General features: G+C 44.2%; 4 protein-coding genes and 1 pseudogene across 8 annotated transcripts; 3 read left to right on the forward strand and 2 right to left on the reverse strand.

The window, feature by feature from the left end:
* Window positions 1-2,594: 2,594 nt before the first annotated feature.
* Window positions 2,595-5,007, forward strand: LOC133884939 (uncharacterized). Of its 2 annotated transcripts, none has more exons than XM_062324551.1 (2): window positions 2,595-2,757; window positions 3,873-5,007. In XM_062324551.1, exons 1-2 carry the CDS (start codon window positions 2,732-2,734, stop codon window positions 4,759-4,761), a joined length of 915 nt encoding a protein of 304 aa, XP_062180535.1. In that variant the 5' UTR covers window positions 2,595-2,731; the 3' UTR covers window positions 4,762-5,007. The 2 variants fall into 2 exon arrangements, with proteins under 2 accessions (XP_062180535.1, XP_062180536.1); XM_062324552.1 differs by having other exon boundaries at window positions 2,598-2,757; window positions 3,965-5,007.
* Window positions 5,008-6,328: 1,321 nt separating this feature from the next.
* Window positions 6,329-13,611, reverse strand: LOC133884941 (uncharacterized; annotated as a pseudogene).
* On the forward strand, window positions 7,549-9,013 carry LOC133884940 (serine carboxypeptidase-like 50). Its single transcript, XM_062324553.1, has one exon. The coding sequence runs from the start codon at window positions 7,549-7,551 to the stop codon at window positions 8,884-8,886; it is 1,338 nt and encodes a 445-aa protein (XP_062180537.1). The 3' UTR covers window positions 8,887-9,013.
* Window positions 13,612-13,711: 100 nt separating the features above from the next.
* Window positions 13,712-15,967, reverse strand: LOC133884942 (WRKY transcription factor 23-like). Its single transcript, XM_062324554.1, has 3 exons — window positions 15,266-15,967; window positions 14,630-14,776; window positions 13,712-14,424 (listed from the first exon to the last, which is right to left on the reverse strand). The coding sequence occupies exons 1-3, from the start codon at window positions 15,733-15,735 to the stop codon at window positions 14,076-14,078; spliced, it is 966 nt and encodes a 321-aa protein (XP_062180538.1). The 5' UTR covers window positions 15,736-15,967; the 3' UTR covers window positions 13,712-14,075.
* Window positions 15,968-19,891: 3,924 nt separating this feature from the next.
* On the forward strand, window positions 19,892-27,670 carry LOC133884943 (uncharacterized). 4 transcript variants are annotated; one of them, XM_062324555.1, is made up of 15 exons: window positions 19,892-20,160; window positions 20,767-21,172; window positions 21,268-21,445; window positions 21,682-21,821; window positions 21,892-23,122; window positions 23,204-23,304; window positions 23,426-23,570; window positions 24,865-24,933; window positions 25,015-25,060; window positions 25,152-25,519; window positions 25,681-25,760; window positions 25,867-26,002; window positions 26,193-26,352; window positions 26,515-26,597; window positions 27,126-27,670. In XM_062324555.1, exons 1-15 carry the CDS (start codon window positions 20,043-20,045, stop codon window positions 27,252-27,254), a joined length of 3,390 nt encoding a protein of 1,129 aa, XP_062180539.1. In that variant the 5' UTR covers window positions 19,892-20,042; the 3' UTR covers window positions 27,255-27,670. The 4 variants fall into 4 exon arrangements, with proteins under 4 accessions (XP_062180539.1, XP_062180540.1, XP_062180541.1 ...); XM_062324556.1 differs by having other exon boundaries at window positions 25,161-25,519; XM_062324557.1 differs by lacking the exon at window positions 27,126-27,670 and adding an exon at window positions 26,671-27,119.
* Window positions 27,671-27,940: the final 270 nt, after the last annotated feature.

A 27,940-nucleotide genomic window follows, 5' to 3' on the forward strand; every position in this document is an offset into this window, starting at 1 on the left:
TCAATTGAACTACACACTACCCTAATCGAGCAAATCGGGCTCCTCTTCGTTGGGATGATCTCATCCGCCCCGGGTCGAGCTCCTTGTCATTAGGGATGAGCTCCTTTAGGCCTGGTCAAGCTCCTCGTCGTCGACTTGCTCATGTGCATATTCAAAACAAAAAAAAGTCATCAAAACAAATTTAAAAGCAAATATTGTAACCATGTAAATAAATCAGAACAACGTTAGAGGCAACTTGCAGCACTGCTCCAAACTATACCCAAATCGGCATCCTCCTGTCGGGAATGTGTACCTCACTAGCCAAATTTACGCCCTCCTGAGGGGATCGAGCTTCTCGCCGCTCGAACTGACGTCTTACCATCAGGACCTAACTCCTTAACATGGGATTGAGCTTCTCACTAGCAAAGGTAAAATCCACACCACCAATATCGAGCAGATTGAGCTCCTTGTCCTTCCTTGCCTTCCCTCCGCACCACATCAGGATAAACTAGTGAATAAATCAACAAAATTGAATAACCAAGGAACTGCCACAAAACCTAAAGCAAATAAATGTTCATACAAAAGTAGGTTTGTAAAACCTTCTACACAAATTGGTACAAACCCAAAAGCAAATCAACCACCTATTGTCTCACCGAGGTCACCATCGGAGCAAAAATTGGCGTGAAGTTACTGTAGCAGTACTGTATCGCTGAAATCCTAACCATCCGTTCGTGATTTGATGGACGAGAGAGAGCAAACTGCTGGTTAAGCAAAGGCAGATGATGATGTGTAGAGAGAGATTTGTGGTGGTGGAAGAGGAGAGGGATCGTGCGGCCGCAGATCAGTATCCTCTGATTTTGCCCGAGTAAGGTCGGAGACTCTACAGTAATTCGTGTGGAAGGTACAATGTTCGTGCAGTTTTTCAGTGTAGAACTAATACGGTAGAGAAACACTGTAGCACATGTACTGCAGTGCTCGGTCCTGTCCATCCGCTCACGATCTGACACCCGAGAGCTGACCAAAACCATGTTACTGTAGTGTCCCTGATTTTGCTTGAGTAAAGTAAGAGGATACATCCTGATGGGAGAGTGTAGGGATCACTAAGTTGCAGCAAGCATGCGGCGGCCATGAACTTTTGCTCGCACTTCTGAGATCCTCGGGCGACGAGAACAGCATGCTCACCTGCGCCAGCGGCGGCGGAGCATGGACTCATGCTCAGAAAAAACAACAACAACCCAATTTGTGCCTGTGGGAACCCAATTGAAGCAGCGAGTCTCTGTTCTGCTAAAAGCAATGGAAGAAGTTGGGTTCCGTAGGAAGAAACGAAGAGAGAGGTGGAGGAGCGTCTGGAACACGAGGATGGAAGAGATAAGGCTGGGTGTTGTGGACCCAGCTGCGGAGTGGACGAGTGTGTCGGTGCCATGTGAACACATATGCGTGTTTGAAGTTAGGGTCTCTTTGTCACATCTTCTAAGTAGATTTTTAGCTTTTAGTTTTCTGATTAAAATTTATAAAATTAGAAGTTAGAGTAAAAACTAGTTTCTCCTTATTTATTTTTCGTACAGAATCACTTCCTCCATATATTTTATTTTAAAGAATTAATTTTAGCTATAAAATCATTTTATCCAGAGAATCACTCTAAATAAATTTAAATCAGATAGAACTATAATAAACAGGCTCTAAGTATTCATGAGCCATATCAAATTGATAGATGTACAGCGGACGGTCGATCGAGGGAGCATGTGGTGTGACTGACATTCACACGTTTGGAAAGAAGTCTTTGACTTGAATTAAAAAAGAACTACTACTGGTTTTTGCAAATAATAATAATAATAATAACAAAACAAATAGAAGGGAACAAAAGATTGCACCTAGTACAGACCACATAATCATACTGCATCTATCTTACTAATTACAGAGTAGTTGAGCCTGTTCTTCCAATATAAGATGTAAACAAATAAAACATCTACAACTCCCGCTTATGTATAGATCATGTTCACCAAGATTTGAACAAGTTTGATTCACACTTATTTTCGCTTAACTAGTCCAAACTCCAAACCACCTTGTGGCGTGCTTGAAAAATTTCGGTTGTAATGGTGTTTTATTGGCTAAAAAATATTACTACTACTAACCAAACTTGGGCTCGGCCTCCGTATTGTCGTACTCGAACCGAACTCAAATTCCTTTTTCTTTTTAAGAAAGGACTCGAACCTGCTTGAATTGAGAATTAATTTTATTTTTTAATATTTGCAAAAATACATATCAATTTTAAAATATTACACATCTAGACTGTCATCACCGAGACAATACCTTTAAAAAAATAAAGATATCACACTTGCAACGGGTAACAACTTAAAAAAGCAAAAAAAAAAAATACACTGCATTTCATTGTTTTCAAAATTCAAAATACTATCAAAATAGTCATGATTTTTTTGAAAAAAGTATTTTATAGAGAATGCTATAATATATCTCTTTAAAAATTAAATTAAAACAGGCTACAACAGCCTAGATATATAATATTTTAAATGGGCATGTATTTTTTAAATATTGAAAAATAATAAAATAAAATCGTTGAATTGAAGCTGTCAGCCCGAGCGTCTCCCTCGGCCCAATTCCACAAGCCGAATAAATTGCCCACAGCCCAACCAGCAAGTCCCCTCGTCCCTCTCCCGTACCCTAACCCTAGCCACCAGACGCCGGCTCCTGACCGCAACCGAGCGATCCCCTCTCCCACCCCGCCGCCTTGATCCAGATGAACACGCCTCCGTCCAGATCCAGGTATGCTCGGACCGCATCAGCACCTCTCTTCCTTCCTCCGACGAGTTCATCCCTCTTTTGTTGCTTAGATGCTGATTGGCGTGATTGCTCCTTTGTTCTGCCGTAGAATCTCTCTTTGATGTGAGCCCTGGAATCCTAATGATTTGTTTCCGGGACGCGGGCCAATCCATCCAGTTTGTTGAGGATTGGATTTGTTTGCTGCGTGGAGTAGGTAGCAATTAATGAATTAATTTCGGTGGTTTGGTTTGTCCGTCGGAATTTCTGGGTTCTTCCGATCCCTCTTGCCCCACGGCAAATCCGCCGGTGGCGGTGATCCAAACAGCTGTATGTGCCTCACCAATTTAGATAAAGGCCTGGTGCTTGGTGGGAATCTAGGCTGTTAATTTGACACACCCTCTAATTAAATCGCTCGGAAAGTATTGGGCTCCGAAAGAGTATCGTATGATCAATGCTGAATAAATTTGCTGTCTGCCATGTTAATTAATTAGCAGAATCTGATTCCTTTTTATAACAAAATATCGGAGTAGGGTGCTCCTTGTATATATTTGTTGCCGTTGTGATTCTGTGTGCTAGGTTGCCGTATTGATCCCTGAATAAGTTTTATCATGATAATCTGAATTCTAACCATCCCATCCATCTGTGGTCAAGCAGAAGAGTGTTTCACCTTCTAATTTAGGTTTTGATACATGACTCAAATCTTATCTATGGGGTGATGTTTCACCTTTTTAGTTTAAACTGTAGAACTCTGTCTATGTGCATGCATCTTCATTATGTCCACCTGTACTGGATGTAAAACCATCAAATATCATCATCGTAGGAAATTTAGGTAGAGTCAAAATCATTATTTCGATGCACTGAAACATACCATTTTATGTGTTTGAAAAAAAAACTCCTGCCATAGCATGATAATTGCTTTTACTCATATGTTGGGCTTAAGTTTCACTGTGCTAAACTAAAGCTGCAGCCTGTTTGCTTATCAACCTTGCTATCTACTCTATATTATTTCTTTTCTGCACAGTTATCTTTATATTTGGGTTATTTTGTGAAATCGGGATTGAGAGATGGGGGGTTATTCTCCTTTCTTTTCTCTTTTTGGGACTCTGGATTATCTGAAGGGCAATGATGGGAGGCTGGGGGGTTTCGGATGGGTACGAGGGAGGATCAAAGAGGCCACGAATGATGATGGAATCGAATCCCTACTTCGCAGTGAACGCAGGGAGTCCGTTGGATGTCTCAAAGAGGGCCAGGATGATGGAACCAGGTCCTTCCTATTTCGGAGCAATGGGCAGCAATGCTGGCGGTGCCAGCGGCGGCTTCTACCAGCCCTTCAGCGGCAACTTAGCTGGTGCAGGGGTTAGCACTGGCATCCAAAACTTTCCAGGTGTCCGACTACGAGGGCTCCCTTTTGATTGCAATGACATTGACATCTGTAAGTTCTTTGTGGGGCTGGATATAGTGGACTGCCTTCTGGTTCACAAGAATGGCCGCTTTACTGGCGAAGCTTTTGTCGTCTTCCCAACAGCCATGCAAGCTGAATTTGCTCTGCATCGCAACAGGCAGAACATGGGTAGGAGGTATGTTGAGGTATTCAGATGCAAGAAGCAGGAGTACTACAGCGCAATAGCTAATGAGGTGAACCAGGGTGGGTTCTTTGACTCGGAGTACCGTCACTCCCCACCACCTCCGAGGCCCAAGAAGCCGGCTGAAGACAAGGCCAGCATGGAGTACACTGAGGTGCTTAAGCTCCGTGGCCTTCCGTACTCTGCCACCACAGAAGACATTATCAGGTTCTTCGCGGAGTACGAGCTGACAGAGGAGAATGTGCACATCGCGTACCGCATGGATGGGAAGGCTACTGGTGAAGCCTTTGTTGAATTCCCAACAGCTGAAGTTGCAAAGACTGCCATGTGCAAGGATAAGATGACCATCGGGACAAGGTATGTGGAGCTGTTCCCGTCGACCCCGGAGGAGGCCAGCAGGGCGAAATCCCGAGGCAGGCAATGAAGAAATGACAGTACTCTGCGGTTGTATGCAGCTGCGTTCGAGTTTAGCTTTTACTCTGCATGCTAAAGTGTATCGCTGTTAGGATTCCCAAAGAAAAGACTATCGCAGTTGGGTGGTGTTAGTCTGCGTCCTGTTGCTACTGCTCGTATGGTGACTTCTTATGTGTGAACCGAATTGTAACAGTTTTCCTTCGTTGGTTGCACTTGCATGGCATAATCATTGATACCTTTACTTTATTTGAGTTTATCCTTGTCCTGTTTCTTTTTTTTTTTGTGATTTTGTGGTCGCACTGAAAAAGTTTGGTGAGCTTGCCCGGTCGCACAAGCTGGTGGTAATTGTATTGCCCATGCACAGAAAGGGAAACAAAATGTATCGCTGCTACATTGTATGGGAACCAAATGTGTGGAGATTTTGTATTAACATCATTCTAAGTGCTCCATGCTATCTATGCTCGGGGTGAGGCTTCTTTTTCGCCACCACCTCGCCCTTGTCTACTCCGGAGTGCATGGCCTCAACCCCTTAGGGCGTGTGTGGATGGCCTGCTGAGCGCATGCATGCACCGGCGGATGCAGCATCGTGCGTATAAATTGATAGAGCGCGGTGTTTGGTTGCCGTGACGCTCGTGCTCCGTTTGCACCCGCTTGTGCGCGTATACGGTCGGATGCTGCATGCGCCCATGCGACCAAATCAGCCGTAGCTTGCGTCCTGGCTCGCCAGATGCAACGGTTTGACGCTGGGTCCACTCGTCAGCGACAGCGAACTTTCTCACGCAGCCTCAGATTCAGCCTATCAAACACAAACTCAAATTCTATTTGCATCCGTTCATTCAACCAACCAAACACACTTTTTTTCCAGAATACGAATCCCCTCAGCCTGCTTCCACTCATCCAAGATATACGATGCAGCTCTATAAAACCTTATGCGAACAACCAAACACACCCTTAAGAAACCGATACACTCATGCATGCTACCGTGCCGCATGGGCCATGGGTCGTAAGCTGAGGAGCTTAACAAGTCATGGCAAGATGGGTTTGGAGCGTCGCGAACTATGATCACATACAAAACATTACATATAGAAAAAATAATTGTATAAAATTTTAGATGTACATCTACACCTATGTCTTTGAGTAGCTCGCCCCTGCCACTCCGAGTATGCGGTCGTCGTGGTGGTGGCCAGTCCACGGCGAGGCCGGTTGGCGGTGTGGTCCGACCTGCTCTGCGCTCTCCGGGCAAGCGGAAGCGTGACCAAGACGCTGCTTCTTCTCATCGTCGTCTGCGGCAACGGCGGTGGTGATATGGGCCGCCCAGATTGTTTGCGGGAGCTCGCGGTTCATGAGAGGGTGATCACGAGATGGATACTGCAGCAGTGTTGCGAGGACCAATGCAGCAAGGTAACAAAATAGAACAGAACTGGATGATTCCTTTCCTTCTCTTTTCTTCTGTGATTATGTCTGTAACGGGATGGATGTCCCCTGGCTCGCAATTTTTTTATTTTTATTTTTTGTGAAGAGGAATACAGTAGGGCTGTATCCTACTGTTGATTTTATTAAACCACGGTAAACAGAAATGATGAGTACAACCAAGTAAGAACAAACACTCGTACAGGTAAGAGGAGCTATACAACAGAACTAATCCAAGTAAAGATCGAAGAGCTAATGGAGCTGTTCGTTCTGTTTAGATGTAGAAAAACATTATTTACAAAAATAAGTTTTCCTAGAGCTGAAAGGAGAAACATTTTGGAAAAAAAAAATCATATTCCTCTACTTCCAAATTTCCTAGGCTGCAAATTTAGCTGTGCGCGAAAGAAAAGGCACCTCAATGGCAACCGGGCCACCTCTCCTATCGCTCTGCAAGCCAGCTCCTGCCTGGTCTGCTCCATTCCATTTGCCACGAGGTGCCCCTCGACCCTCCTCGTAGCCATGGAGCCTCGCCTGCGGCGTGGAGCGGTCCCCACGCAGCCATCGCAGGAAAAACTCTCGCTTCCGCCAGCGATCCACCGAGCCTGTGACTAGAACTCAGGGAATGAGGCCACCGCTGGAATTGGTCCACAAACTAGATGGAAATCCTAGCCCAATCGGCTTTCCAGACGAGGAAACGTCGTATCCATTTTTCCTCTCTCGTCAGCCTCCTGTCGCCTGACCATGTCTCTCTCGCCCATATGATCTCCAATCCGCCATCCTCATCGGTCATCAATCCTAGTCCCTGACTTGCCGCGCGCTCCCGTCCCGGTCTCTCGGTGGTGCGCCGTGCGCGGCATCGGCTCTCCTCCGTTTACCACGCCCAGGAGACGTCATTTTCTCGATCCGGTCAGTGCTTACAACACAACGCCATGCCATCACGATCGCAACGTCAACGTTGGCGAGTTCTAGAGCTGGCATCTTCGTCTACCCTTGTCACTCCTATCCGGCAGGGAGGAGCACAGCATCTTCGTCCACCGTTGTCCTATCCGCCGGCAGGAGTCAGCCTGCCAGGTGGGCCACGGACACAATATTAAAATATTCTAATAAACAAATAAAATTTTTAGGACCGAGTTATAGAAAAGATAACACGTACCTTCTTTCTCTGTTACCTTCAACCTAGTTATTAAATAAAAAATATATAACTACATCAAAATCTTATAAAAAATCTTTATAAAAAGATACTATAAAATTTGTTTCGCTCCGATAACCCCTAGTCGTCGTCGTTCTCTAGCAGTTTGGCTCTATGCACACACACTGACACTGACACGCTCCTAATCCGATCCAATCCCATCCGGGCTAGCTCAGCTCAGCTCAGCTAGCTAGTCCCATGGCTCCGCCGCTCCCTCTCCACGTCCTCGCCGTTATCCTCCTCGCCACCACTGTCTCACTCTCAGCTGCGGCGGTGGCGGTGGCAGTGGTGTTCCCCAAGGAAGCGCTCCCGACCAAGTCGGGCTACCTCCCCATCCCGCCCGCCAACGCTTCCCTCTTCTTCGCCTTCTACGAGGCCACCCACCCGCTCACGCCACCAGCCTCCACGCCGCTCCTCCTCTGGCTGCAGGGCGGGCCCGGCTGCTCCGGCCTCATGGGCAACTTCTTCGAGCTCGGCCCGTACTTCGTCAACCCCGACGCCGCGACCCTCGCGCCCAACCCCTTCGCCTGGAACCGCCGCTTCGGGCTGCTCTTCATCGACAGCCCGCTCGGCACCGGCTTCAGCGCCGCGCCGTCCCCCGCCGTCATCCCCACCAACCAATCCGTCATCGCCGCGCACATCCTTGCTGCGCTGCAGTCGTTCTTCGCCCTCGAGCCCAGCTTCCGCGCACGCCCCTTCTTCCTCACCGGCGAGAGCTACGCCGGCAAGTACATCCCCGCGGCGGGGTCGCATATCCTGGACGTGAGTCACACGCTACCAAAGGCGCTGCGTGTCAACCTGCGCGGCGTGGCCATCGGCAACGGGCTGACGCACCCCGTCGCGCAGGTGGCCACGCACGCGGACTCGGCCTACTTCACGGGGCTCATCAACGCCAGGCAGAAGCGGGAGCTCGAGGCGCTGCAGGCGGAGGCGGTAAAACTGACCAACGCGCGCCGGTGGCGCGAGGCGGCGGACGCGCGTGGGCGGGTGCTGTCGCGGCTGCAGAACATGACTGGCTTGGCCACGCTGTACGACGCGGCGAAGCAGCGGCCGTACCAGACGGGGCCTGTGGGCGCGTTCCTGAATCGGGCGGAGGCCAAGGCGGCGCTCGGCGCGCGCGGAGACGTGGGGTGGGAGGAGTGCAGTCACGCGGTGGGCGCGGCGATGCACGAGGACGTGATGAAGAGCGTGAGGCCGGAGGTGGAGTCGCTGCTGCGGCGCACGCGCGTGCTGCTGTACCAGGGCATCCGTGACCTCAGGGACGGCGTCGTGTCCACGGAGGCCTGGCTGAGCGAGGTGGACTGGGACGGGCTGTGCGCGTTCGTCGACGCCGACCGCGCCGTGTGGCGGGACGCCGACGGGGAGCTCGCGGGCTATGTGCAGCGCTCGGGCTCTCTCTCGCACGCGGTGGTGTACGGGGCCGGGCACCTCGTGCCGGCGGACAACGGCCGCGCCGCGCAGGAGATGATCGAGAACTGGGTGCTGCAGGCCGGGCTGTTCAAGCGCGCTGGCAACGGCATGAGACGCGCCGCCTGATGCCGCCCGTCCGCGCGGGTGGAGCACCCGGATGAAGCACGGACGAGTTTGACGTGATTGTTCAATAAGGAATTTTGTTCTCGGGGTTCCGATAGATTCAATCGTCGGGAATATAAGCATTTGAATATTCGGTTGCTTCTTTATTTTCAGGTGATTCAGTGCTCTCCCTATAGGAGCAAAATGTGCATCTTCGAAAACCCTTCAAAGTTATGTTGATTCCTGATTCAAAATCCAAAGCTCAATTGATGACCTTTCGACTTGATAGGGTTGGATGAGCAGAATTGGATTAAAAAAAAAATCATGTTTCAGACTTTAGTTTCTGTACAAACTACACAGTTCTGCAAAAACAAACAAAAAAAAAAAATCGAATACATATCATAATATCATCGCAGTGACTATGGCTTATGCCGTGCTACCTGTAAATGCTAATATACCATGAATACTGTGTGTTGATGCTAGCCTATACCTACTAACTCAGGAATGGCCTGAATCCAGTATGAAGGAATTAAAAAATGGAGGTTTTGAAATGGACGATGGGTCAAACTTCACCAGCTGGCTGCTTTATATAATCTGATCCTGTTGAGGTTTGTCGTTGAAGGTCTTTGAGATTATTGGCCTAACATCCTCTGCATCAACGAGGGTCGCTAGGAAAGGAAGTAGTTCCACCAACTCAAGATCTGCGGGATCATCAAACCAGCTCTTTATCGGTATACCGTTATCAACCTGCAGTTGGTTAGCCTTGCAAGGTCAACAACCAGCAAAAAAATCGCTTCAGAAAAATCAGGTAAACGAAAGAGTGTTCATGTTTGTAATAGTTCATGTAGAACACGGACAAAAGGAATGGAAAAGAACATCAAGAGAAAATACAACTGGCATGGACGTGCGCACATGAAGAACAGAAACTTTAGGTCTAATGAAATTAGTTTTTAACCTAGAATTCATGATTGAGGCAAATAACTAGATCCATCCTACAAGATGGTGGACTTCAGGATTTAATTGAAATCTATATTCACATTGGTGACGAAATATAAATTCAACATCTGATAATGGAGTACTACCTGTGGAGTATTGTCGATTATTGCAACTTTTGCCAAGCCAACTCCAAAAATTGTTTGGTCCTTTGTATAGCTACCATCAGAAAACGTACAAGATTCACCGTAAAAACGGCGTGAAAACAGTTTCTGGTCTGGATCAAGTTTATCTAGTAGAGGCTCACCATAAACTCTCTCACTAGCTGTGAAAATGACAACCTCAAACATCTGAGCAACCTGGCGAAGGAACATCTCGAGATGAGGCCTCCACCTCACATATACTGTATGATCTTCCATATTAAAGAGAACTTGAAGTGTGAAGTCAAAATTATCGCAGGGATTCAGTTTTGAGTGCACTAGAGTTTCTACAAAAGATAAGAGACTATATTACACCAGCTGTAGCTAATAAATAAAAGACCACATCCAGGAATAGAGTTTCTTTTTTAGGACAAGAAATATCACTGAAGTATTGTTCAACTGAGAGAAAAACTTTAGCGAAGTGAGGGGACAGCTAATAAAGTGAAAGGGCAACTTTTGCCAAGTGAGAGGTCACACATTCAATCCCTGATGCAAAATATTCATAAAGCTATATCCTATTCTCTAGCTCAAAATGTCAAAAAGAAAAGGGAAAATTAGTAAAATGCAAGCAAGTGTAACAAGTCCTGTGATACTATAGAATCATTGGACAATCTTCCTCAAAAAAACAAAAACTGTGAGACAGTCTCAAAGCGTTTTTAACTTGAAGATTCCAGAAATTAGAAAGAAGTCACCTTACCATCCAAATCCAGCACAAGTACGATGTTTGTTTTCGCTAATGGTCTGGGTAAGCCACTCGAATTACATGGTGAACCAATATCCATTAAATCCAGTAGACCTGCAGATTGTGCTTGGTTATCAATACATTCATTTCCAATCACAATGCAAGAGGCAGAGCTGTATTCATTGTGCGCATCTGATGGCTTATTTCGAAGGTAAAAGCTGGTGTAATCAACTGGAGCCCCGCAACTCTGTATCTTCTGCGTCCATTGTTTTATCGATAGATGGTGGAGAAATGTTCCTCTCTGCCATATCAACAGCATCCACACACTCATAATAAGAAGTACACTCATCGTTTGCCAAACCCATCGAAGTATTGAATTGCATAGAAGAAAAGCTTTCTGGGAAATACAAGTCCAAAACATCCCAAATTTGGAGTTCACTTGAACTGTACTCTTCATACGTGCCACTAAAAACCAGCTGAAGGAAGTCGGTGTTGTCTTCTGTTGCTGCAATGACAAAAACAAAATATTGACTGATCTTTTGACCTATGAAACAGACTATGGTCAGACAAAAACTTGACTAACAGAATCAACATGAATGGATAAATTTTGATTTTAGAGGTCTAGCAACCTGCATTAATGTCTTTTTGACTGAAGATCATTCTGCTTATTATTAGGTGAGAAGACAGTTTCAGGGTCCGACGAGCATGGTGCTGGCGCTGGGATCTGAAAATATTCAAATGGTTTTAGTAGTGTATACTTAAAGAAGTAAAGAAAAAAAGGAAGGAGGAGATGGCTAATTTCTACATGAAATAGCTAATGACAAGCCTGTCTTGAGATCTGAGGACGCTGGCACTAAATTATTGGAATCATGAGGGGAAAACGTTAGCAATACCATAAAATGGCATGAAAATCGAAAAGGATTAATTACCATTGATCCATAAGCACATGATAAAAGTGGATGTAAACAGGGCTTTGCTGCATTAGATTCATCCTCAATTCCAAAATTCTGTTTTGATGCTTCATGAGTGGAACATCCTGCAGACAGCATCAATGTAGCTTGTGAAAATAAGGAACAAATATTACTGATGTAGAATAGCACTAGTATATTAGATATACTTGATTTCTGTTGTATGGCCAAGCTGCTTCAAACTAATTAGATTCCCAATGGGCCTAGTTCTAAGAACAAACAATGAACTTGATCTTCTCAATGCAAATTTAGGAACATACCCAGACCGGAGCGCTCTTACTACTGCACAGACCTACTTGTGTAGGAAAGTGTATATTTTGGCACAGCCACAATACATAATACTAGTATAAGTTCTGTTGCAATATGGTAATGATTCAGATGTACTCCAAGAAGAATTTTGAGGGTTGAAAAACATCTACCTGAGCCTAGCACAGTACATATATGCTGACTTACCATATTGGCGGTTCAGTAATGCTAACACCCTTGATGTTTGATCAAATGTGGTCTCTTGAGAATGTGGGTCTTTCAAAGTTCCTGTGGATGTAGAAACTGAATGGGGTTCCTGCGTTCCTAAACAGTCCATTCTTAACATTTCATTCTTCCTTAATGTACAATCGCAAAGGCATGTTGAAAGTACTGCAGTTCCAGTAGGAGAAAGACCAACTGTTGAACATAAACATCACTTGAAAATCAGTCCAAACCAGTAAACTATCTATGGATCATAGGCTAATGAGGTACTAGAGAGAACTTACTTAACTTATATCTTTTTTAAGAAATTTATTATAAAAAAATAACTTGTAGCATTCACAATAATTTTGATAGTGGCCTCCTTCCAATCAACACCAAATAGCTAATAGCTCCAAAATCTGAAGTACCATACTATTTCCATCTTCGCAGCACTAATATTGCAGGAAATTAGGTTGCATGGTGCACGAAATACTTGATGAGCAAAATTAAAAGGAAGTGACCAGGCCATTCTTTTCAGCACATATCTCGGAAAAGAAAAGGAAAAGGAAAGATAGAAAGGTCAAGCATATATATACCGAAGAACTATCAATCAATCTATGTTTCTATCCCTCGTCTGCTCCACCTACAGTCAGATAGTGAATGTAAAACATGGTGACAAAATAATCCTCCATGGGTTGGTGGTGGTGCGCGGTGCACCACACCTGGATGTGACCAAAGCCCCTAAAGGCCACCAAACAACCAAGCAATAACCAAGCAGCAGCAGCAGCAGCAACTCAATCACCATGAAAATGAGCTTCTTCCCCTTACAGGCACCCATCGATTTGTCATGTTGAATTCGTTCTGCTAACTCTAGAGGATAAGGAATTCAGAGCAGAAGCTACGCAAATTCGCAGGAGAACACCTTGCAGGTTGTAACAACCACCTCACGAAGATCGCGTCAAAACGCGCAATTTTCTATCGCATTCCAAGTCCAACTACTTGGTCTCCGGAAACAGCAAGACCTCCCGTCAAAAAAATAAAATATATGAAAGAGGAAGACCTGGTCAGGGCAGCCCCAAATGCTCTTCCTTTCCCCATCCCCCCGGCACTCAAACCACAAATCATCCAAAGTTCAAAATTTGACATCAAGCAGAAAACCAATCTAATAGCCCGTAACAATTCGAATCGTCGTTTGATACGCTCGCAAAATGGATTAGGAGGTTCACGGATGCGAAGTAAGTCCTAGAAATACATACACAGAGGTGCAAATCCGGATCCTAAATTCCTAATTCAGCAGGGACAAGAAGAGAAACGGAAGCAGCAGTGAATTGAGCAGAGGTCGCTCCGAGGCTAGGAAGGAGAGAGATGCTCTCACCAAACAACTCGCGCTTGGGTTGGCTGTGACCATCGGCTCGCCTCTCATTCGTGGCTGTCAAGGCAGTAGGCGTCAGGTAGAGAGGTAGGTGGAAGGGAGGCGAGCGCGGAGACTGTAGAATCTATACGGTCTTCGGAGTCCAAAGCTTGGAAGGAGGATTCCTGGTCCCACATGGAAGCGAGTAGCTGACTTGATTCAGCTCCAGGATTTCCACTTGAAACATTTTATAAATTCCCACAGAATATGGAGAGAGAAAAAGTTTCACATTTCGAAGTGCAACTGAATACATTCATAGATTACCTAAACAATTTATGTGTTCAAGAGCAAACGTAGTTACGTAGGGTATAATTGGTTGCATATATAGTAACTGTCAAGAATTCCTACTCGATTATCTGTACACCTGCAACTGAACACGCGGCAGAGCACCGAGTCCGAACTCTACGATCGCACAGTTCGGGCATGCGGCGTCACGGACGCAGTAGCATCGGTCCCGCGTGAGCCATATCATATAATATGCATGTCGCGCCACGATCAAAGCAAAGCCATGTAAGAATCGAAGATCGTTGGTGCTTATAACGTGAAGATCGTTGAGGCGAATCTGCTCGTGGTCAATGCCATTGCCCATCGCGGAAGGCCGGAACGAAGTCCCGCACGCCGCCGTGCGTAGCCAGCTGCGGAGAAGCGCGGTGCTCCTGAAGAAGAAGGTGCATCGGCGGGCGCAGGCCAGCTGCAGGTAAGCTAGACCTGCGCGCGTAGTCGATCTGGCTCGTCATCGCGCGGCCGGCGAGGTCGAGCTGCAGCGGCGAGCGGCCACCGGCCGCCCTGATGATGACGCTCGCGGGGCTCGGGTGCGTGTGCTGCCCTTCGTACGTGGTGATCACCGAGGACGGGTCCTGCTGCGATCGCTCCACCTGCTTCTTCACCCCGCACCGCGCCGCCGTGCACCGGTAGTAGCTCCTGCGATCAGTCACACGGACACATATCGATCAGATCAGCTCCAGTCCCGGCCGCTTTCTGAACTGATCGAGCACATGCATGAATGGTTCGTAAGCTGTCGCCGTGCATGGTGCATATTCATGTCAGGTCACTATGATACGATGTTGGATTACAGACGTACGTATGGATGCAAGAGTGATAGAGAAGGGTGTACGGGTGCAGGCACCTTGGGTACGAGCTGTTCTTGACGGCCTTCTGGCCGTACTTGCGCCACCGGTAGCCGTCCTCCAGATGGTCGACCTCGCTCTTGGTCCTGAACGCCACGCGGGGCTCCCGCGCCTTCTTCTCGCCTCTCTTCTTTTTCTCTTTGTTCCTGAATTAAACATGGCCGGTTACATATCAAGAAAGAATTTAGTATCTCGTGAAGTTATGGTGATTTGATCGTTGGGGTCCTCAATAACCAATAAATTTTGATCACTAGCTACTGTCTGCAAAATTATCAGCATGGATATTCATGAAAGAAAAGAAATGAAAACTAGTAAACAATTAAGAGGGGATCGGAAGTGCAGTTTTCTCAAACTAATCTGATCGTGTTTTTTTAATGGAATTGAATATGTAGATCAAGAGTAAGCTTTGTTTGTCGGTCAAGCTAGGTAGCAAACCCTAATTTATTGAGTTCGCATACTGGTGTACAGATCGAGGATCTTTTTGTTCAGATAAATGAAGATCTAGCTAGCACTTGAAAAAAAAACTATTCTCCCTTAGCTTGATGTCCAGATCTGATTAACTGTGCCTGTGATAGCCAATAAGAAACTCTACAACGAAATTAGCGCATGTAGTTGCACCAAAATTGTACACTTACTTGCAATTCCGCTCGGCTGCGGATCCCTCGTCATCACCAACCTCCTCCTCTTTCTCCTCCGGCCTACCCTTCTTGCACCGCCGCCTCGGCTCTTCCTCACCTGCGTCGCTGGACGACGAGTTAGGCGTGACCGGCGCGCCACCGCCGGCGGCACCCCCGCCCTGACCGTCGACGTGGCCGCTCGCTTGCACCACAATTTCTTGCTTCACAGCGTCATCGCGCAGGGGGCCTGACGCATCCGAGTGCCTCGCCATCCCCGCGGGGCCCAGGAAGCCTTGCAGGTAGTCGTTGATGCTGGAGTAGCAGGCCGTGAGCCCATCGCTGCCTCCTTCGCCGGCGCACGGCGATCTCTGGAAGAAGCTGTCCACGTCGACGTGGTCGAAGGAGATGAAGTCAGCAGCAGGATCACCGTAGAGGCCACGATCTACTCCTCCTGCTCCTGCTCCAGCTCCAGCTCCAGCTCCAGACATAGCTAGTGGCCACTGAGACGAGCTCGAGTCTGCAACCTAGTCAAGTGCGTGCAATGGAGTTGGGGCTATGCATGGGAGACAGGGAGAAGCGTTGAACTTGAGCAAGTCGTTGCCGAGAGGGAGAGAGAGAGCCTTTTGGATTTTTATATGAAACAACTTGTACGCGCGTCCGTGTTATATTAAATTATACCGGAGAGGTAATTGATTACTGATGTGTGCAGCATGTTCTGGCCTCTTCTTCTTGGGATCAATTCTTAATCCTGCTGTATTAGGCGCTACTTGATATAAAATATTGAGATATTATTTTCATTTCAACTTTGGTTTCGCGTGTCGTGCGTCCATGCCACGTCTCCAGCTACGCATTTCGCCATGTGAAATGTGAATGCTTCTGGGCTGTGCATGCACCGGCGCATCTTCCTTCAGCCACACGTATGTGGGGATGCGGCGGTACACACCTTGTCGATCTGCCGCCGAACTTGATCTTGTGTTTGTGTGTGTGAAGGACAGATACAATTTCCTTGCTGTGATCGTATATTAGACAGCTGGTTTAACTTTGAGGAATTACAATGCACGCGCAATTGCAAGAAGATTCCATCTGTGCTAGTGAGAAAATATATGCCAAACTTCGCCTGATCGATCCGGTGGCCACCAAAAGTTTGGCACAAGTCAAAGAGCGTGCGCACACCATCCACGCCGTTCAACCGATATCCACGTCGGCGCTGCAGCTAGCCACGTACGGTACTGGGAATTGGAAGAAGACACGCGCCCGCCGGCGTGATTGCTGACGGTGAGCTGCTCTGGCACTTGGCACGCGTCGGGCGCTGGCGGTGGCGCACTGCGCGTACCGGGCATGTTGATGCAAAAAAAATTATATGAGATCGGTTCTTACAGAAAAATTCTTTCTTATATGTTACATGTATTTTTTCTTCTTCTCGTCTACATGTGCTAGCGGTGGGATCCGGCAATTACTCACGCGCGGCAGAATCTTTTTCAGACCAAGATCAAGTCCTCTTCGCTAATCATTCGGATTACGATCTGACATGTTTGGCACATAAGTGAGCGGCCAAGTTTACCGAACGCTGAACGAAAAGTAGGAAAAATGAAGAGGAGTTCAATTTAATAAGCTCTTGGATATGTACCAGGATTGGTCATAATCTTCGAGTGATGTTTATTCTTGGACTTCCATAGCTTCACCAAAACTTGGGAATCGGTCTCAACAATGACATGCGATTGATCCAATTCCGTGATAAGATGTAGACCGTTATTATTGATCTTTAGGACACCCGGTGGAGGGAGAGCACGATTACGAGGGACATCTTGTGGGATGGGTAACATGCGTCATTTTTCCAAAAAAAAAAAAAAAATTGCATCAGGTGGATAGTTGTATCCATGGCCCACTCAATGGCCTTCAGGGACAGGGATGTCAGTCTTGCCATGTCGACTATCATTACGCGAGCTCCACCGCGACTACATTCCACACAAATTTAGACATGTCTTCTCCTTGCTGCACAAACTTTATCAAGAAAATCAGTGGATCATGTCCGAGGATGAAGTGTAAGCTCTTTCAATATAGAACCGAAATATACGATTAGAGTAGGTGAATAGATGTCTTATAATTTTTTTAAAAATAGACGATCTACTTCTTATTTAACCAATGTTACTTAAAAATACACAAATAGAAACATAAACTTTAGACGGATAAAACGAGAAATAAAGTTTCAAGCTAATATGACCTCATGGATGAAATATGAATTATTGGCTCTATTCAAGACTATTTCATATATCCTTGTGCATAACAACTTGAAACTTGAATGAATAACAAAGCAAAAAGACAGTCACTAAAAAAACAACTCTTCAAAAATGATGGTCTAGAGGTAAGTGGATTCAAAAACCTCTCAAATATATGAGTATATAAATGTTTATACCTCTAGCAACGAGAATAACAACTTTCTAAGGTTGAAAAATCGCAGCTCAAAAATAAAAACGAAAATCAACCAAAAAAATAACTAAAAAAAAGAAAAACTTACAAACTTGTAAGGGAACAAATAGAGAGTCTAAAATGAGGAGAATTCAAGTATATGAAAAACATAAACTTAATCATGCAATGAGAGATCAACTCTATTTTAAACGGATTATAAGAAATTTTCTCTCAAAAATTCTCACATATTACATGAGCTAAGCACTCATATTCCTCTTCTCTAAAACCTTATTAGTAGGCTCTTAAATGGGTGACATAATAGGCTCAAGTGGCTGGTTCAAACTTTCTCATAGCATTACTCCTCTATTTATAGATCTAGAAAACTTGATTTTCAAGTGGTTGATTCAAACTTTCTTATAAAACTACTCCTCTATTTATAGATATAGAAAAGTCGATCACTAAGTTTCCTAACTTGTTACCAAAATACTTCTCTCTTATATTACACTTCTACCTATCATTGTGGGTATTTTGATCCATTTATTTATCTGTCTATCGAACAGACACGGCGCCTTTATGACTTAGTTTCGTCTCGACACAAGTTTCACAATGGTGTCATATACCTCTTCAATCCTCCTATGATTTTGGGGCTCAATCATGAAACTCTCTGTATGCTTCTTAAAACGTGACTTGTCACTTGCTTACACCTTAAGCAAGTGCTCTGATGGCGATACGTGTATTATGTCTTGCGATCCTAACCATCGGTAAGTCCCTCCCGATCTCAATCTCTCAGACCGCATCCATTTAACTTGACTTTGTCAACACGCTATCTTCATCCTTCGTTTCTTACTTTGCTTGACCTTCACGTGTACATCTAGGATCACTCTTAATTCCGCTCGACTTTCTTATTATCCGACACCAAACACCTGCTTAGCCCTGATCACCCACCGTCGACCATCAAATTGCATCCATCACCTACACACTACTGAGATAAACAAACATATTTCTCCAACTATAACTTCAATTAATCCATAATCAAAATACTCCAACCAAACTTAAATAATCTAAAACTCAATCAATAAAATCGATAATCTTATCAATCACTCATCACGTATAAACCACAAACGTTTTAACTTACTTTCTACCTTAGCTCCTAAGATTAGCTCACCCGCGGCAGAATCCGGTGAGTGTGAACATGCCCTGGAGTTTTTGGGCGCCGCGATACCGCGAATAGTACGATGACAACCGGGAACGGGACGATGCAGTGTTCGCGTCTGCACCTGTCAAGTGTCTTGTATCGAACCATCCTCCGTTGACAGAGAGAAAAAGAGAGAGAGAGAGAGAGAATACGACGTGACAATACGACGGCGGCAGCAGATCCGGCGCGTGATTCGCATTTTGTGCTGTGCTGGTTCAGGCCAGGGATGGACATGTCACATCTTTTGCATGGGAGATAGGGATGAGACAGGAATTTTGAGCATTAGTATCAGGCATTTTTCTTTGTCAACTCTGGTGTACTTCGAATAACAAAGTTGCAGTAGCACATTGATACCTTCTGATTCAACTCTGGTGTACTTCGACCAAAGCTTTTTTTTTATAAAAGGAATAGAACCTACAAAAAGGTAAATTCAATCGGCACACTGAAAAGCGGGCCAAAAATTTAACTGCGTCTTAGCGTTTTCTGCTCCAAAGCTGCACACACGTTGACTCTTGCACTAGAAATATAATAATTCAAAATTGGCAAACTTACTCGATGCTTTAAAACTGATCGTGATATTTTGTTCACAATTTTTTTTCAAATTTAGCAATTTTAGACGGCCATTTAAAAAAATAGCAACTATAGTTATCTGTTACCCAGTTTTTTTTCATTTGGGCTAGGCCTTCTTAACGGGCAACAGACGTCTATTCCTACTGTTTTTTCAAACAAAAGTCTAAAATTATTAAATTTGAAAATTTAAATATAAAAATAAAAAATTCTTTAGTCCACAAAGCCCAGCCCAAATGACAGGAAGCCTTTCCATGTTTGCGTCGTGTCTGGGCCTTGAGGTGAATCTTTTTTTTCTTTTTTTTTTTGCATGGTGCGGCAGCTTGGAGTGAATCGATGGGTTCCGGTAGGAATTAATCGGAGCCAGCTCACTTGGAACGGGCCCACCATGCAGGGATACTGTTCATTTTCGATTGATTCGAATGGCTTAAAAACCAAATCGAAAAAATAAAATGGAATAACGAAATAGGAAATGTTTCGGTTACCCGTGAACGTCCCCGAAAAAACCACCACCTCAGCGGCCGGCCGTACCCTCCCCGAAACAAAAACCAGGCCGGCCGCCTCTCCCACCGTTCGCCGCCGCTTGCCCCGCCAAACCTCGCCGTCGGCGTCGGGAGCCGCTCGGTGATGGCGACGACGGGCGGCGCGCTGAGGGCGCAGACGCTGCGGGACCTGGCGGAGGAGGGGAAGAAGCGGGCCGTCCTGCTCCTCGTCTTCGCCTTCGGGCTCGCTTTCCTCATGTCCCGTGAGTTCTCCAAAATCTTAATTTAGCAGTTACTAGTTGCTAGCTTCGCTGTCCAGTGGGATGCGTGCGCGTCGGCAATTTTGTCGACGCATTGCTCGGTCCCTAGTACCGTGATTAGGGCTTATATTGGTTGCCCATTGCGTAAATTCCCAATCGGACTTCGTGTTTTCGGCAATTTAGACTGCCCCGATACGCGAGTGCTAATTTGTGCATCGTTTTACCCATTTGCGTAGCTGCGTAGTTTTTGCATCCTGTGGTGTTGTAGTCTGTTACATTTGCGGAGCTGTGAAGTTAGGTCGTTTTCATGTTAGATGGTCGATCACTTATTTAGAGCATCAAGAATTTTGGTGCTATTTATCAGCGCTAGTCTGTTAATAATATGTGCACTGGTAGCTGAATCTTATTAAAGACTGCATGATAGAGTCTAGAGCCAAGGATGATAAACACGAAGCATGCCAGTGGATAGTGGATGCTCAAATAGGAAATGAAATGTAGTTCCTTAAAAGTTGCAGAAGGGCTACGTTTTGAGACAAATTTATATTGCAGACATATAAAATACTGCCCCTTGCTCATATTTCTGCTAAATGACCGATTTCCCCATTGCAGTGACAAGCTCTTCAGTATGGATTAACCTGCCAGTTGCCACAGCTCTGATTGTTTTATTTCGCTACATATCACTTGACTATGACCTCCGTAGAAAGAGCACAGCTACCACGGATCATGATGTTAGTCGTCCACTTGTTGAAACAAAAAGTACCGAATTAATGAAAATCCCTCTGACCGAAAAGGATGGAAAATCAGATTGGAGGAGCAAGGTGAACTCGCCTCCAGTTGAAGCAGCATTTGAACAGTTCACAAGGCACCTTGTCACAGAGTGGGTAACCGATTTGTGGTACTCCCGTGTAACACCTGACAAGGAAGGTCCAGAAGAACTCATCAACGTAGTTAATACTGTCCTTGGAGAGATTTCAGTTCGGGCAAGAAATGTTAACCTTATCAATCTGCTAACCAGGTAAAAATATTGTTTTACCACAATAAATACATTAACAATGTAACCTTTTCAGAACATTGGATGTCATGTGTTGAAACCTTCACTACCTTTTCCAGGGATCTGGTTGATCTTATATGCAATAATTTGGACCTTTATCATTTCTGTCAAGCCAAAATTGGGAAAGAGAAGATTGTTAACCTTCCGTCAGAACGTCGTGATGCTGAACTGAAACTGATCCTTATAGCTGAAAACAAGTTGCATCCTGCGTTGTTTTCAGCCAGTGCCGAATACAAGGTGAGACTGAGTGGATGTTGAACTTCTCAATTCTTGCTCTTAGTAGATTAATTTCTTGCCAAACATTCAGGATCAGGTGGGCAATTTGATGAACTACTATGTTTGGTGTTTCCGTTATGTTTCATTGCTACCGTGAACACTTCCCAGTTTCTAATTCATGTCTTAATTTTGTACTCACATAAGTTGGTTGGTGAGTTGAGCATTGTACTAATGTATGCTGCTTTTTTTTCTTCTAGATCTTACAAAGTCTTGCTGATGGGTTGATCCAAACCACAATGAAGCCTCAGGATTTACAGTGCTCTTTCTTCCGATGTACCGTGCGGGAACTTCTTGCATGTGCCGTTTTGAGACCTGTTGTGAACTTAGCAAATCCAAGGTAGTAAATCACCGCACCTGGTTCATATAATATTTTTGTATGTCGCCATATTGAGATGTAAATTTTGCAGGTTTATAAATGAACGGATTGAATCTTTAGCTCTTTCTCGTGCCAATAAGGCGGAGAAAGGAGTTGCAAAACCCTTGGAGAATGTTACAGTTGTTAAACAAAGGGAACCTCCTATGCCCTCTGTAGATGAATTTTCTGCTCCAATAGATCACTCAAGTTCAGGTGTTGAACTCGTTCGATTTCATCAGGGTCAGTCCAAAACTGCATCAGATATACAACCCAGTAAAAGTAAAAATCCATCTAGTCTGAAACTAGAACCCCCTAATACTTCTTTGATCAGTACTTCACATCCGCTTGATTCAACCAGTTTACCTTCCATTTCCCATGTTGCTTCGGATAATGGTTTTCCGTTACATCCCAAAAATAGTGACAGAGCAGCTACAGAGAGTCATGGGAGAGAGCGTGCACTGACCTTGGATATCAGCTCCCAACCGAAACATCGAGCTCTAGCACCTGAGCACCTCGAGGATATGTGGACAAAGGGGAAGAATTACAAATCAGAAAACACAAAACATGTTGCGAAAGTACTTGTCGGATCTGCTTCTCAAGGCACCATTTCAGTGCAGCAGTCAATTTGTCAACATCCTAGTATTCCTCAAAGGCAAACATCTTTCACTCATTCTGAGGACCAGCAACCAAGAAGACACTCAACTACACCTACATATTCAAATGGCACTGACCACCTGCCAAAAAGTCTACCTGCAGAAATGGCAGAACATGCCAGCCCAGAAGACATTGGAGTAGGGAGTGAGAGTTCATACACCACTGAGGATGACGAAAGCAATAATGTGACTGGCCTTGACTCTCCTGTTACCAGAGTTTGGGAAAGCAAAAGTAAAGGAGATCTCACCTCGTCACATATACATCACCCACTTGAATCTTCTGGTTTCCATAAAGCAAAGAAGAATATAAGTCATGTGGGAAAATTGAAAATGTCAAGAACTTCTTCAGGAAGAAAAAGGTCAAGGTCAAATGCTCAAAGGACTCCTGTCTGGCAAGAAGTGGAGAAATCCTCTTTCTTGGTTGGGGATGATTTAGACATACTAAATACATCTGCAAATGATTCAAGGACAGATGGACAGGTTGAGGATACTGAGGTGGAAAGTATGGCTAGGATGTTTAGTGATGCAAATGCTTCATCCTTGTCATTGACATCAACTAACTCTTCTTATTCATCAAATTATTGCGGTGCCAATGTGCTGGAAGACTCTTATTTAAAGTTAAGATGTGAGGTACCGTATTTTCATATTACAACTACCTCGATCCTGATAACTATTGGTGGTACATATCTTCAGTAGATTTTTCCTTTTCAGGTGGTAGGAGCTAGCATTGTGAAAAGTGGGTCTGGCATGTTTGCTGTGTATTCTATTTCCGTGACCGATGCCAATAGCAATAGTTGGTCCATCAAGAGGAGGTGAGTATGTTGAAGTTTTTCCTGCTTGATGAGCTGCTGTGGATATTTTTCAAACATGTCATTTTTCTTCACTTTCTAAGCGCATTATTTCTTCTCTGTGGTTGTTGTGCATTTTAATTAGGTTTCGTCATTTTGAAGAGCTACATCGGCGCCTGAAAGAATATACTCAGTACAATCTTCATTTGCCTCCAAAGCATTTCCTCTCATCTGGTTTAGAGGTTCCTGTTATTCGAGAGAGATGCAAGCTGCTTGACGTATATCTGAAGGTATATTTCTTGTGCTATTTGAAGACACTGTAATTAGTTTATTACTCTCTCCATATTTCGCTAAAGCATGAGTTTTAAGCACTGAGGTTTCTGGGCAAGAATTCGTTTCTTAGGCCTACTTAATTCAAGTCTTACTTTAAGAACAACTTCATTAGGGGCTAAAACGAGGCACACATCTTGCACGTGTTGACGTGTAAAGGTGACACGCCAAACACTGAGCACCTTGTGTGCAATATCCGACGAGCAGCTCCCAAGATATCCTGGTTGTGGTGCTGCGTCGTCAGACCTTCATCATCACCCATGCTCGGGAAGGACCCCGTCGGAGTGCGGGTGACCGACGGCTTGTCCTTAATCGTCGAGATCAAGAATGGGTAGCAATGTAGATGGGAAAAAGAACAGGACTACAAGAGCTAGGCAAAAGACGAAAGGTATTGTAAATTGTGCTTGATCGATCGGTTGATTCTCAATCGTACATGACCCTCTCATATTTAAAGGGCGGCATGTCTTAACCGTATAAGATCAGGACTCCTAGTACAAACTGAATAAAACTTACATATATGATTCAAGTATGCTTTCCGATCTTTAAACTTTCTATAACTAATATATTTTTCCTATTCAACCACGTAAATTCCCATATATCTACCCGAGTATCCTTTATTGTAGTTCGGCCTTCTTCGATTCGACTGCATTCTCAATTTGAACATCCGTCTGTGTCGCCTAGTCGCTAATCGGGGGTACTGTTCACTGATCGAATTAGAATACTCGTCTTGGAGATCAATTACATTAACCGGGAATGGTTGTTTATCCACTTGCATCTCCTTAAACTTCAATCGTCCTTCATTAACGGTCGATTGAATATGTCGATGAAAAATATTGCAATCGTTAGTAGTATGAGAATACAAATTATGCCATTTACAATAAGCTCGTCTCTTTAATTCTTCTAACGGCGGAATTAGATGACCATGAGATTGCTTAATTTGTACTTAGTTTTGGCTTTGGAGTATAAAGGGTGCTGCGCTTTTTAGAATTACGCAGGACATACATGAGGGCATAATGATTTTTTCTTTTTGTCATCTCATAACATGGACAGCTAATTGTCATCCTTATCTACATTGGCTTATTATATCTTTAGTAAAAACATTAGTGAGATTCCCATTCTGTTCTTCTGCTGCTATATGGTAGTCTAGCTTTGAAGTAATCATTTTCTTGTTTATCATGTTTGCTGTGCTTCCTGATCTGTGATATGGAACCTGCTTATGAAGTTCAGCTGTAACTCTACTTGTTAATTCTTCAGAATCTTCTTCAAATTCCTATTGTTTCAAGCTGTATAGAAGTCTGGGATTTTCTAAGTGTTGATTCACAGGTTAGTTTCCTTATTTAACTTTTATCAGCTCAATGTTTTTAAAACTGATATGTAATAAATTGAATTATGTCCTCATTGCAGACATACATATTCACAGACTCTCTCTCAGTTATCCAGACATTGTCAGGTGCGTTGGACTCTTGGAGTAGAGTGACTAGTTCTTTAGAAAATCCCTGCATTTTGGCACTATTTAATGCATAGTTTCTGATATCTCTCAGTCAGTTTAGATGAAAGATCAAATGAGAAGAATAGAAAGGCATTCAACTCTTCTGAAGCTTTGAATGTAAATTTATTCTCTGGAGGTCAATCGTTCCATGGACATAAAGATGATACTGTGCATAAGGACTGGGACTTCGCTGTCAGTGATGGATTGAGATTTAGGAAAGGGAATGGGGAAAAGAATTTAGGAAATAGTGTTAGCAACACAACTGCCAATCTTTATGAAGATAATTCTGGAAGTGACCCCGAGCAGAATGATTACTCATTTTCAATAAATTCAGGAAATCCTAAGAAACTGCATTCAAGTGAAACCGATGACACGTCTCAAGTTTTGGAGTCTGATGGATACTCGGTAGCTCCTAATGATGTAAGTTCAAATTATTTCTGTGATTTTCTTGCTATTAAGATTCCATGTTTGCTCTAGCTATATTCCCCGTATTTTTTAGCAATATATTGGTTCTCCTTTTTTTGTTGTTGCTTACTTTAGTAGCCTGCCTGCCTGATAACTTCAAACCTACATCATTGCAGTGGACGGGCCCAAATCTCAGTGTCCCCTTGTTTCATCTTGTTGATGTGGTTTTTCAGCTCCAAGATGGAGGCTGGATCAGGTGAGTTAACTCTACACCCATCATTATGATTTCCTAACATTTTACACCTGTAACTCTGATAGTTTGCACTTGTAGATTCAACTCTGAATTCCTGAATTTTTTTTAGGCGTCAAGCATTTTGGGTAGCAAAGCAAATACTGCAATTGGGAATGGGAGACACGTTTGATGACTGGCTTATTGACAAAATCCAGTTACTTAGGAAAGGGAGGATAGTTGCTTTCGCAGTAAAGCGTGTTGAACAAGTAAGTCTCAGATGATATCTTTAGCAAAGAAGGTGCTGATAATGAACATGTTACAAAGGGGCCTATATTCTTTGTGCAGTTAGGCAGTTTCACCGACTGCCTGTCTTCAACAGAACTTTGTGCAGAATTGCCTCCTAATTTAGTCTACCTTTTTTTTTCTCTCTCCGTCTCTCGTTTTCTCTGTGTACAGATTCTCTGGCCTGATGGAATTTTTATGACAAAACATCCAAAGAGAAAAGCAGCACCACCTCCTCCTAGTGCTCAGAACAATGGCATGACCAACTATCTGAGTGATGAACAACGGCTAGAAGCTGCTCATCGAGCAAATTTTGTCCGTGAATTAATAATAGGTGAACTTGATACTCTCTTTTTTTTTTTTTTGCTTCCATTGTTTGTTGATGTAATGCTTCCTTTCTACTAGACTTTTTGCCTGAAATCTGAATGATACATAACTAATGCCATCTTCGAGTTTTGTTAGCTTCTTTACCATCGTACTGTTTTTTTCTGTGCAGATAAAGCGCCATCTGCACTAGTGAGTCTGGTTGGTCGAAAGGAATATGAAAGATGTGCTCAGGATATTTACTTCTTTCTTCAGGTAAGTATTCTTGGAGAATTGAATTCATACTGAGTGCAAACCTACTCTTTTTTTTACTCAGCATTCTGTACAGTGTGGGTTCCACTATCATAGAAGCTGATTTATATTGGTGGTGCTAAGGTTCTCTGGCAGTAGACACTGCAAACCACACCATTTTCCATTATCATTGCTTAAGCAGCTAAGATAAACCACCCTCCCCTTTGGTCGCCTCAAATCATTGTTCCTGTAAGACTTTCCTTGTGTAATTGGGAAGCTGTGTATTAGCATGTTAAGCACTAATTCATGCAGCCTGAGCCCCTCGATGACAAACTCAACCAGCTGACACCTATTTAAGATCAGTTGATTCGACCTCCATGAACCCATTCTGAGTTCCTTCAAGCAATCAGATAGTCAAAACTAGTTCTCGAGTACTGTAGAAAGTAAGAGACTGCATTTGTGAAACCTTAGGTAACGGCTGTAAGAAAAATGAAACAGCAGTTACCATCTATCTGCTTTTTGACTTGTATTTATATTTGGTTTTCCATACAGTCCCCGATTTGCTTGAAGCAGCTAGCATTTGAACTCCTAGAGCTCCTTGTTCTAGCTGCATTTCCAGAGTTGGATGGCACAGTGAGGAATTATCATGAAGATAAGCAGCAGTTCAGCGCCCTAGAATGATTTTTAATGATGAATTGTTCCCGGAGCAGTGTTTGAAAATTGAAACACGTATTGTCTTCACAGAGTGCTGACCCATTTCTCTGTAAATAAGGTGATCTCGAAGTACTGCTGTTTGCCATATCAGTTTAAAGGAGGTGGCTTTGTGCAGTGTGAATACGATTAGATAGCAGAGTGTGAGAATGGTCCCTTTTTCCCCTGGACCATATCACCATACTAGGCCGGTTCTGTCATTTGTTCCTGATAGGCTGGTCTCCTTTATTTTTCCCCTCGGAGTTTGGTATACGCAACGCAGACTGTAATGAAAGAGAATGGTGCATTGTTTTTGCCGTAGCGTAGGATAGCTGTATACGATTTTTCTTTTTTGTTGAAACGCAACTTTTGTAACTCTGCCTAATGATCAATGAAGGTACGAAGTTTGATGAGGGGAGCATCTTTTTGATTTCTAATGACAGCAACTCTATCAGAAATCATGTACTGTGCTGAGAGCCATGTATTCATGTTGGCGCTGTCCATATTTTGATCTCTCTAGGGGCATGTTTGGTTTGTTAACCAAGCTAAATTTTGGTCGTGTCTAGGAAGTTGGCATTCGCTTGGTTTGAGGCTAAAATTTAGCCATGCTAGATTTTATTTTTATCACGGTTCATACACTAATTAAGCAAGTTGTGTCGGCAACGTTTGTGTTTTAT

The sequence above is a fragment of the Phragmites australis genome, chromosome 11 (genome assembly GCF_958298935.1).
Source record: "Phragmites australis chromosome 11, lpPhrAust1.1, whole genome shotgun sequence".
Taxonomy (NCBI): Eukaryota; Viridiplantae; Streptophyta; class Magnoliopsida; order Poales; family Poaceae; genus Phragmites; species Phragmites australis.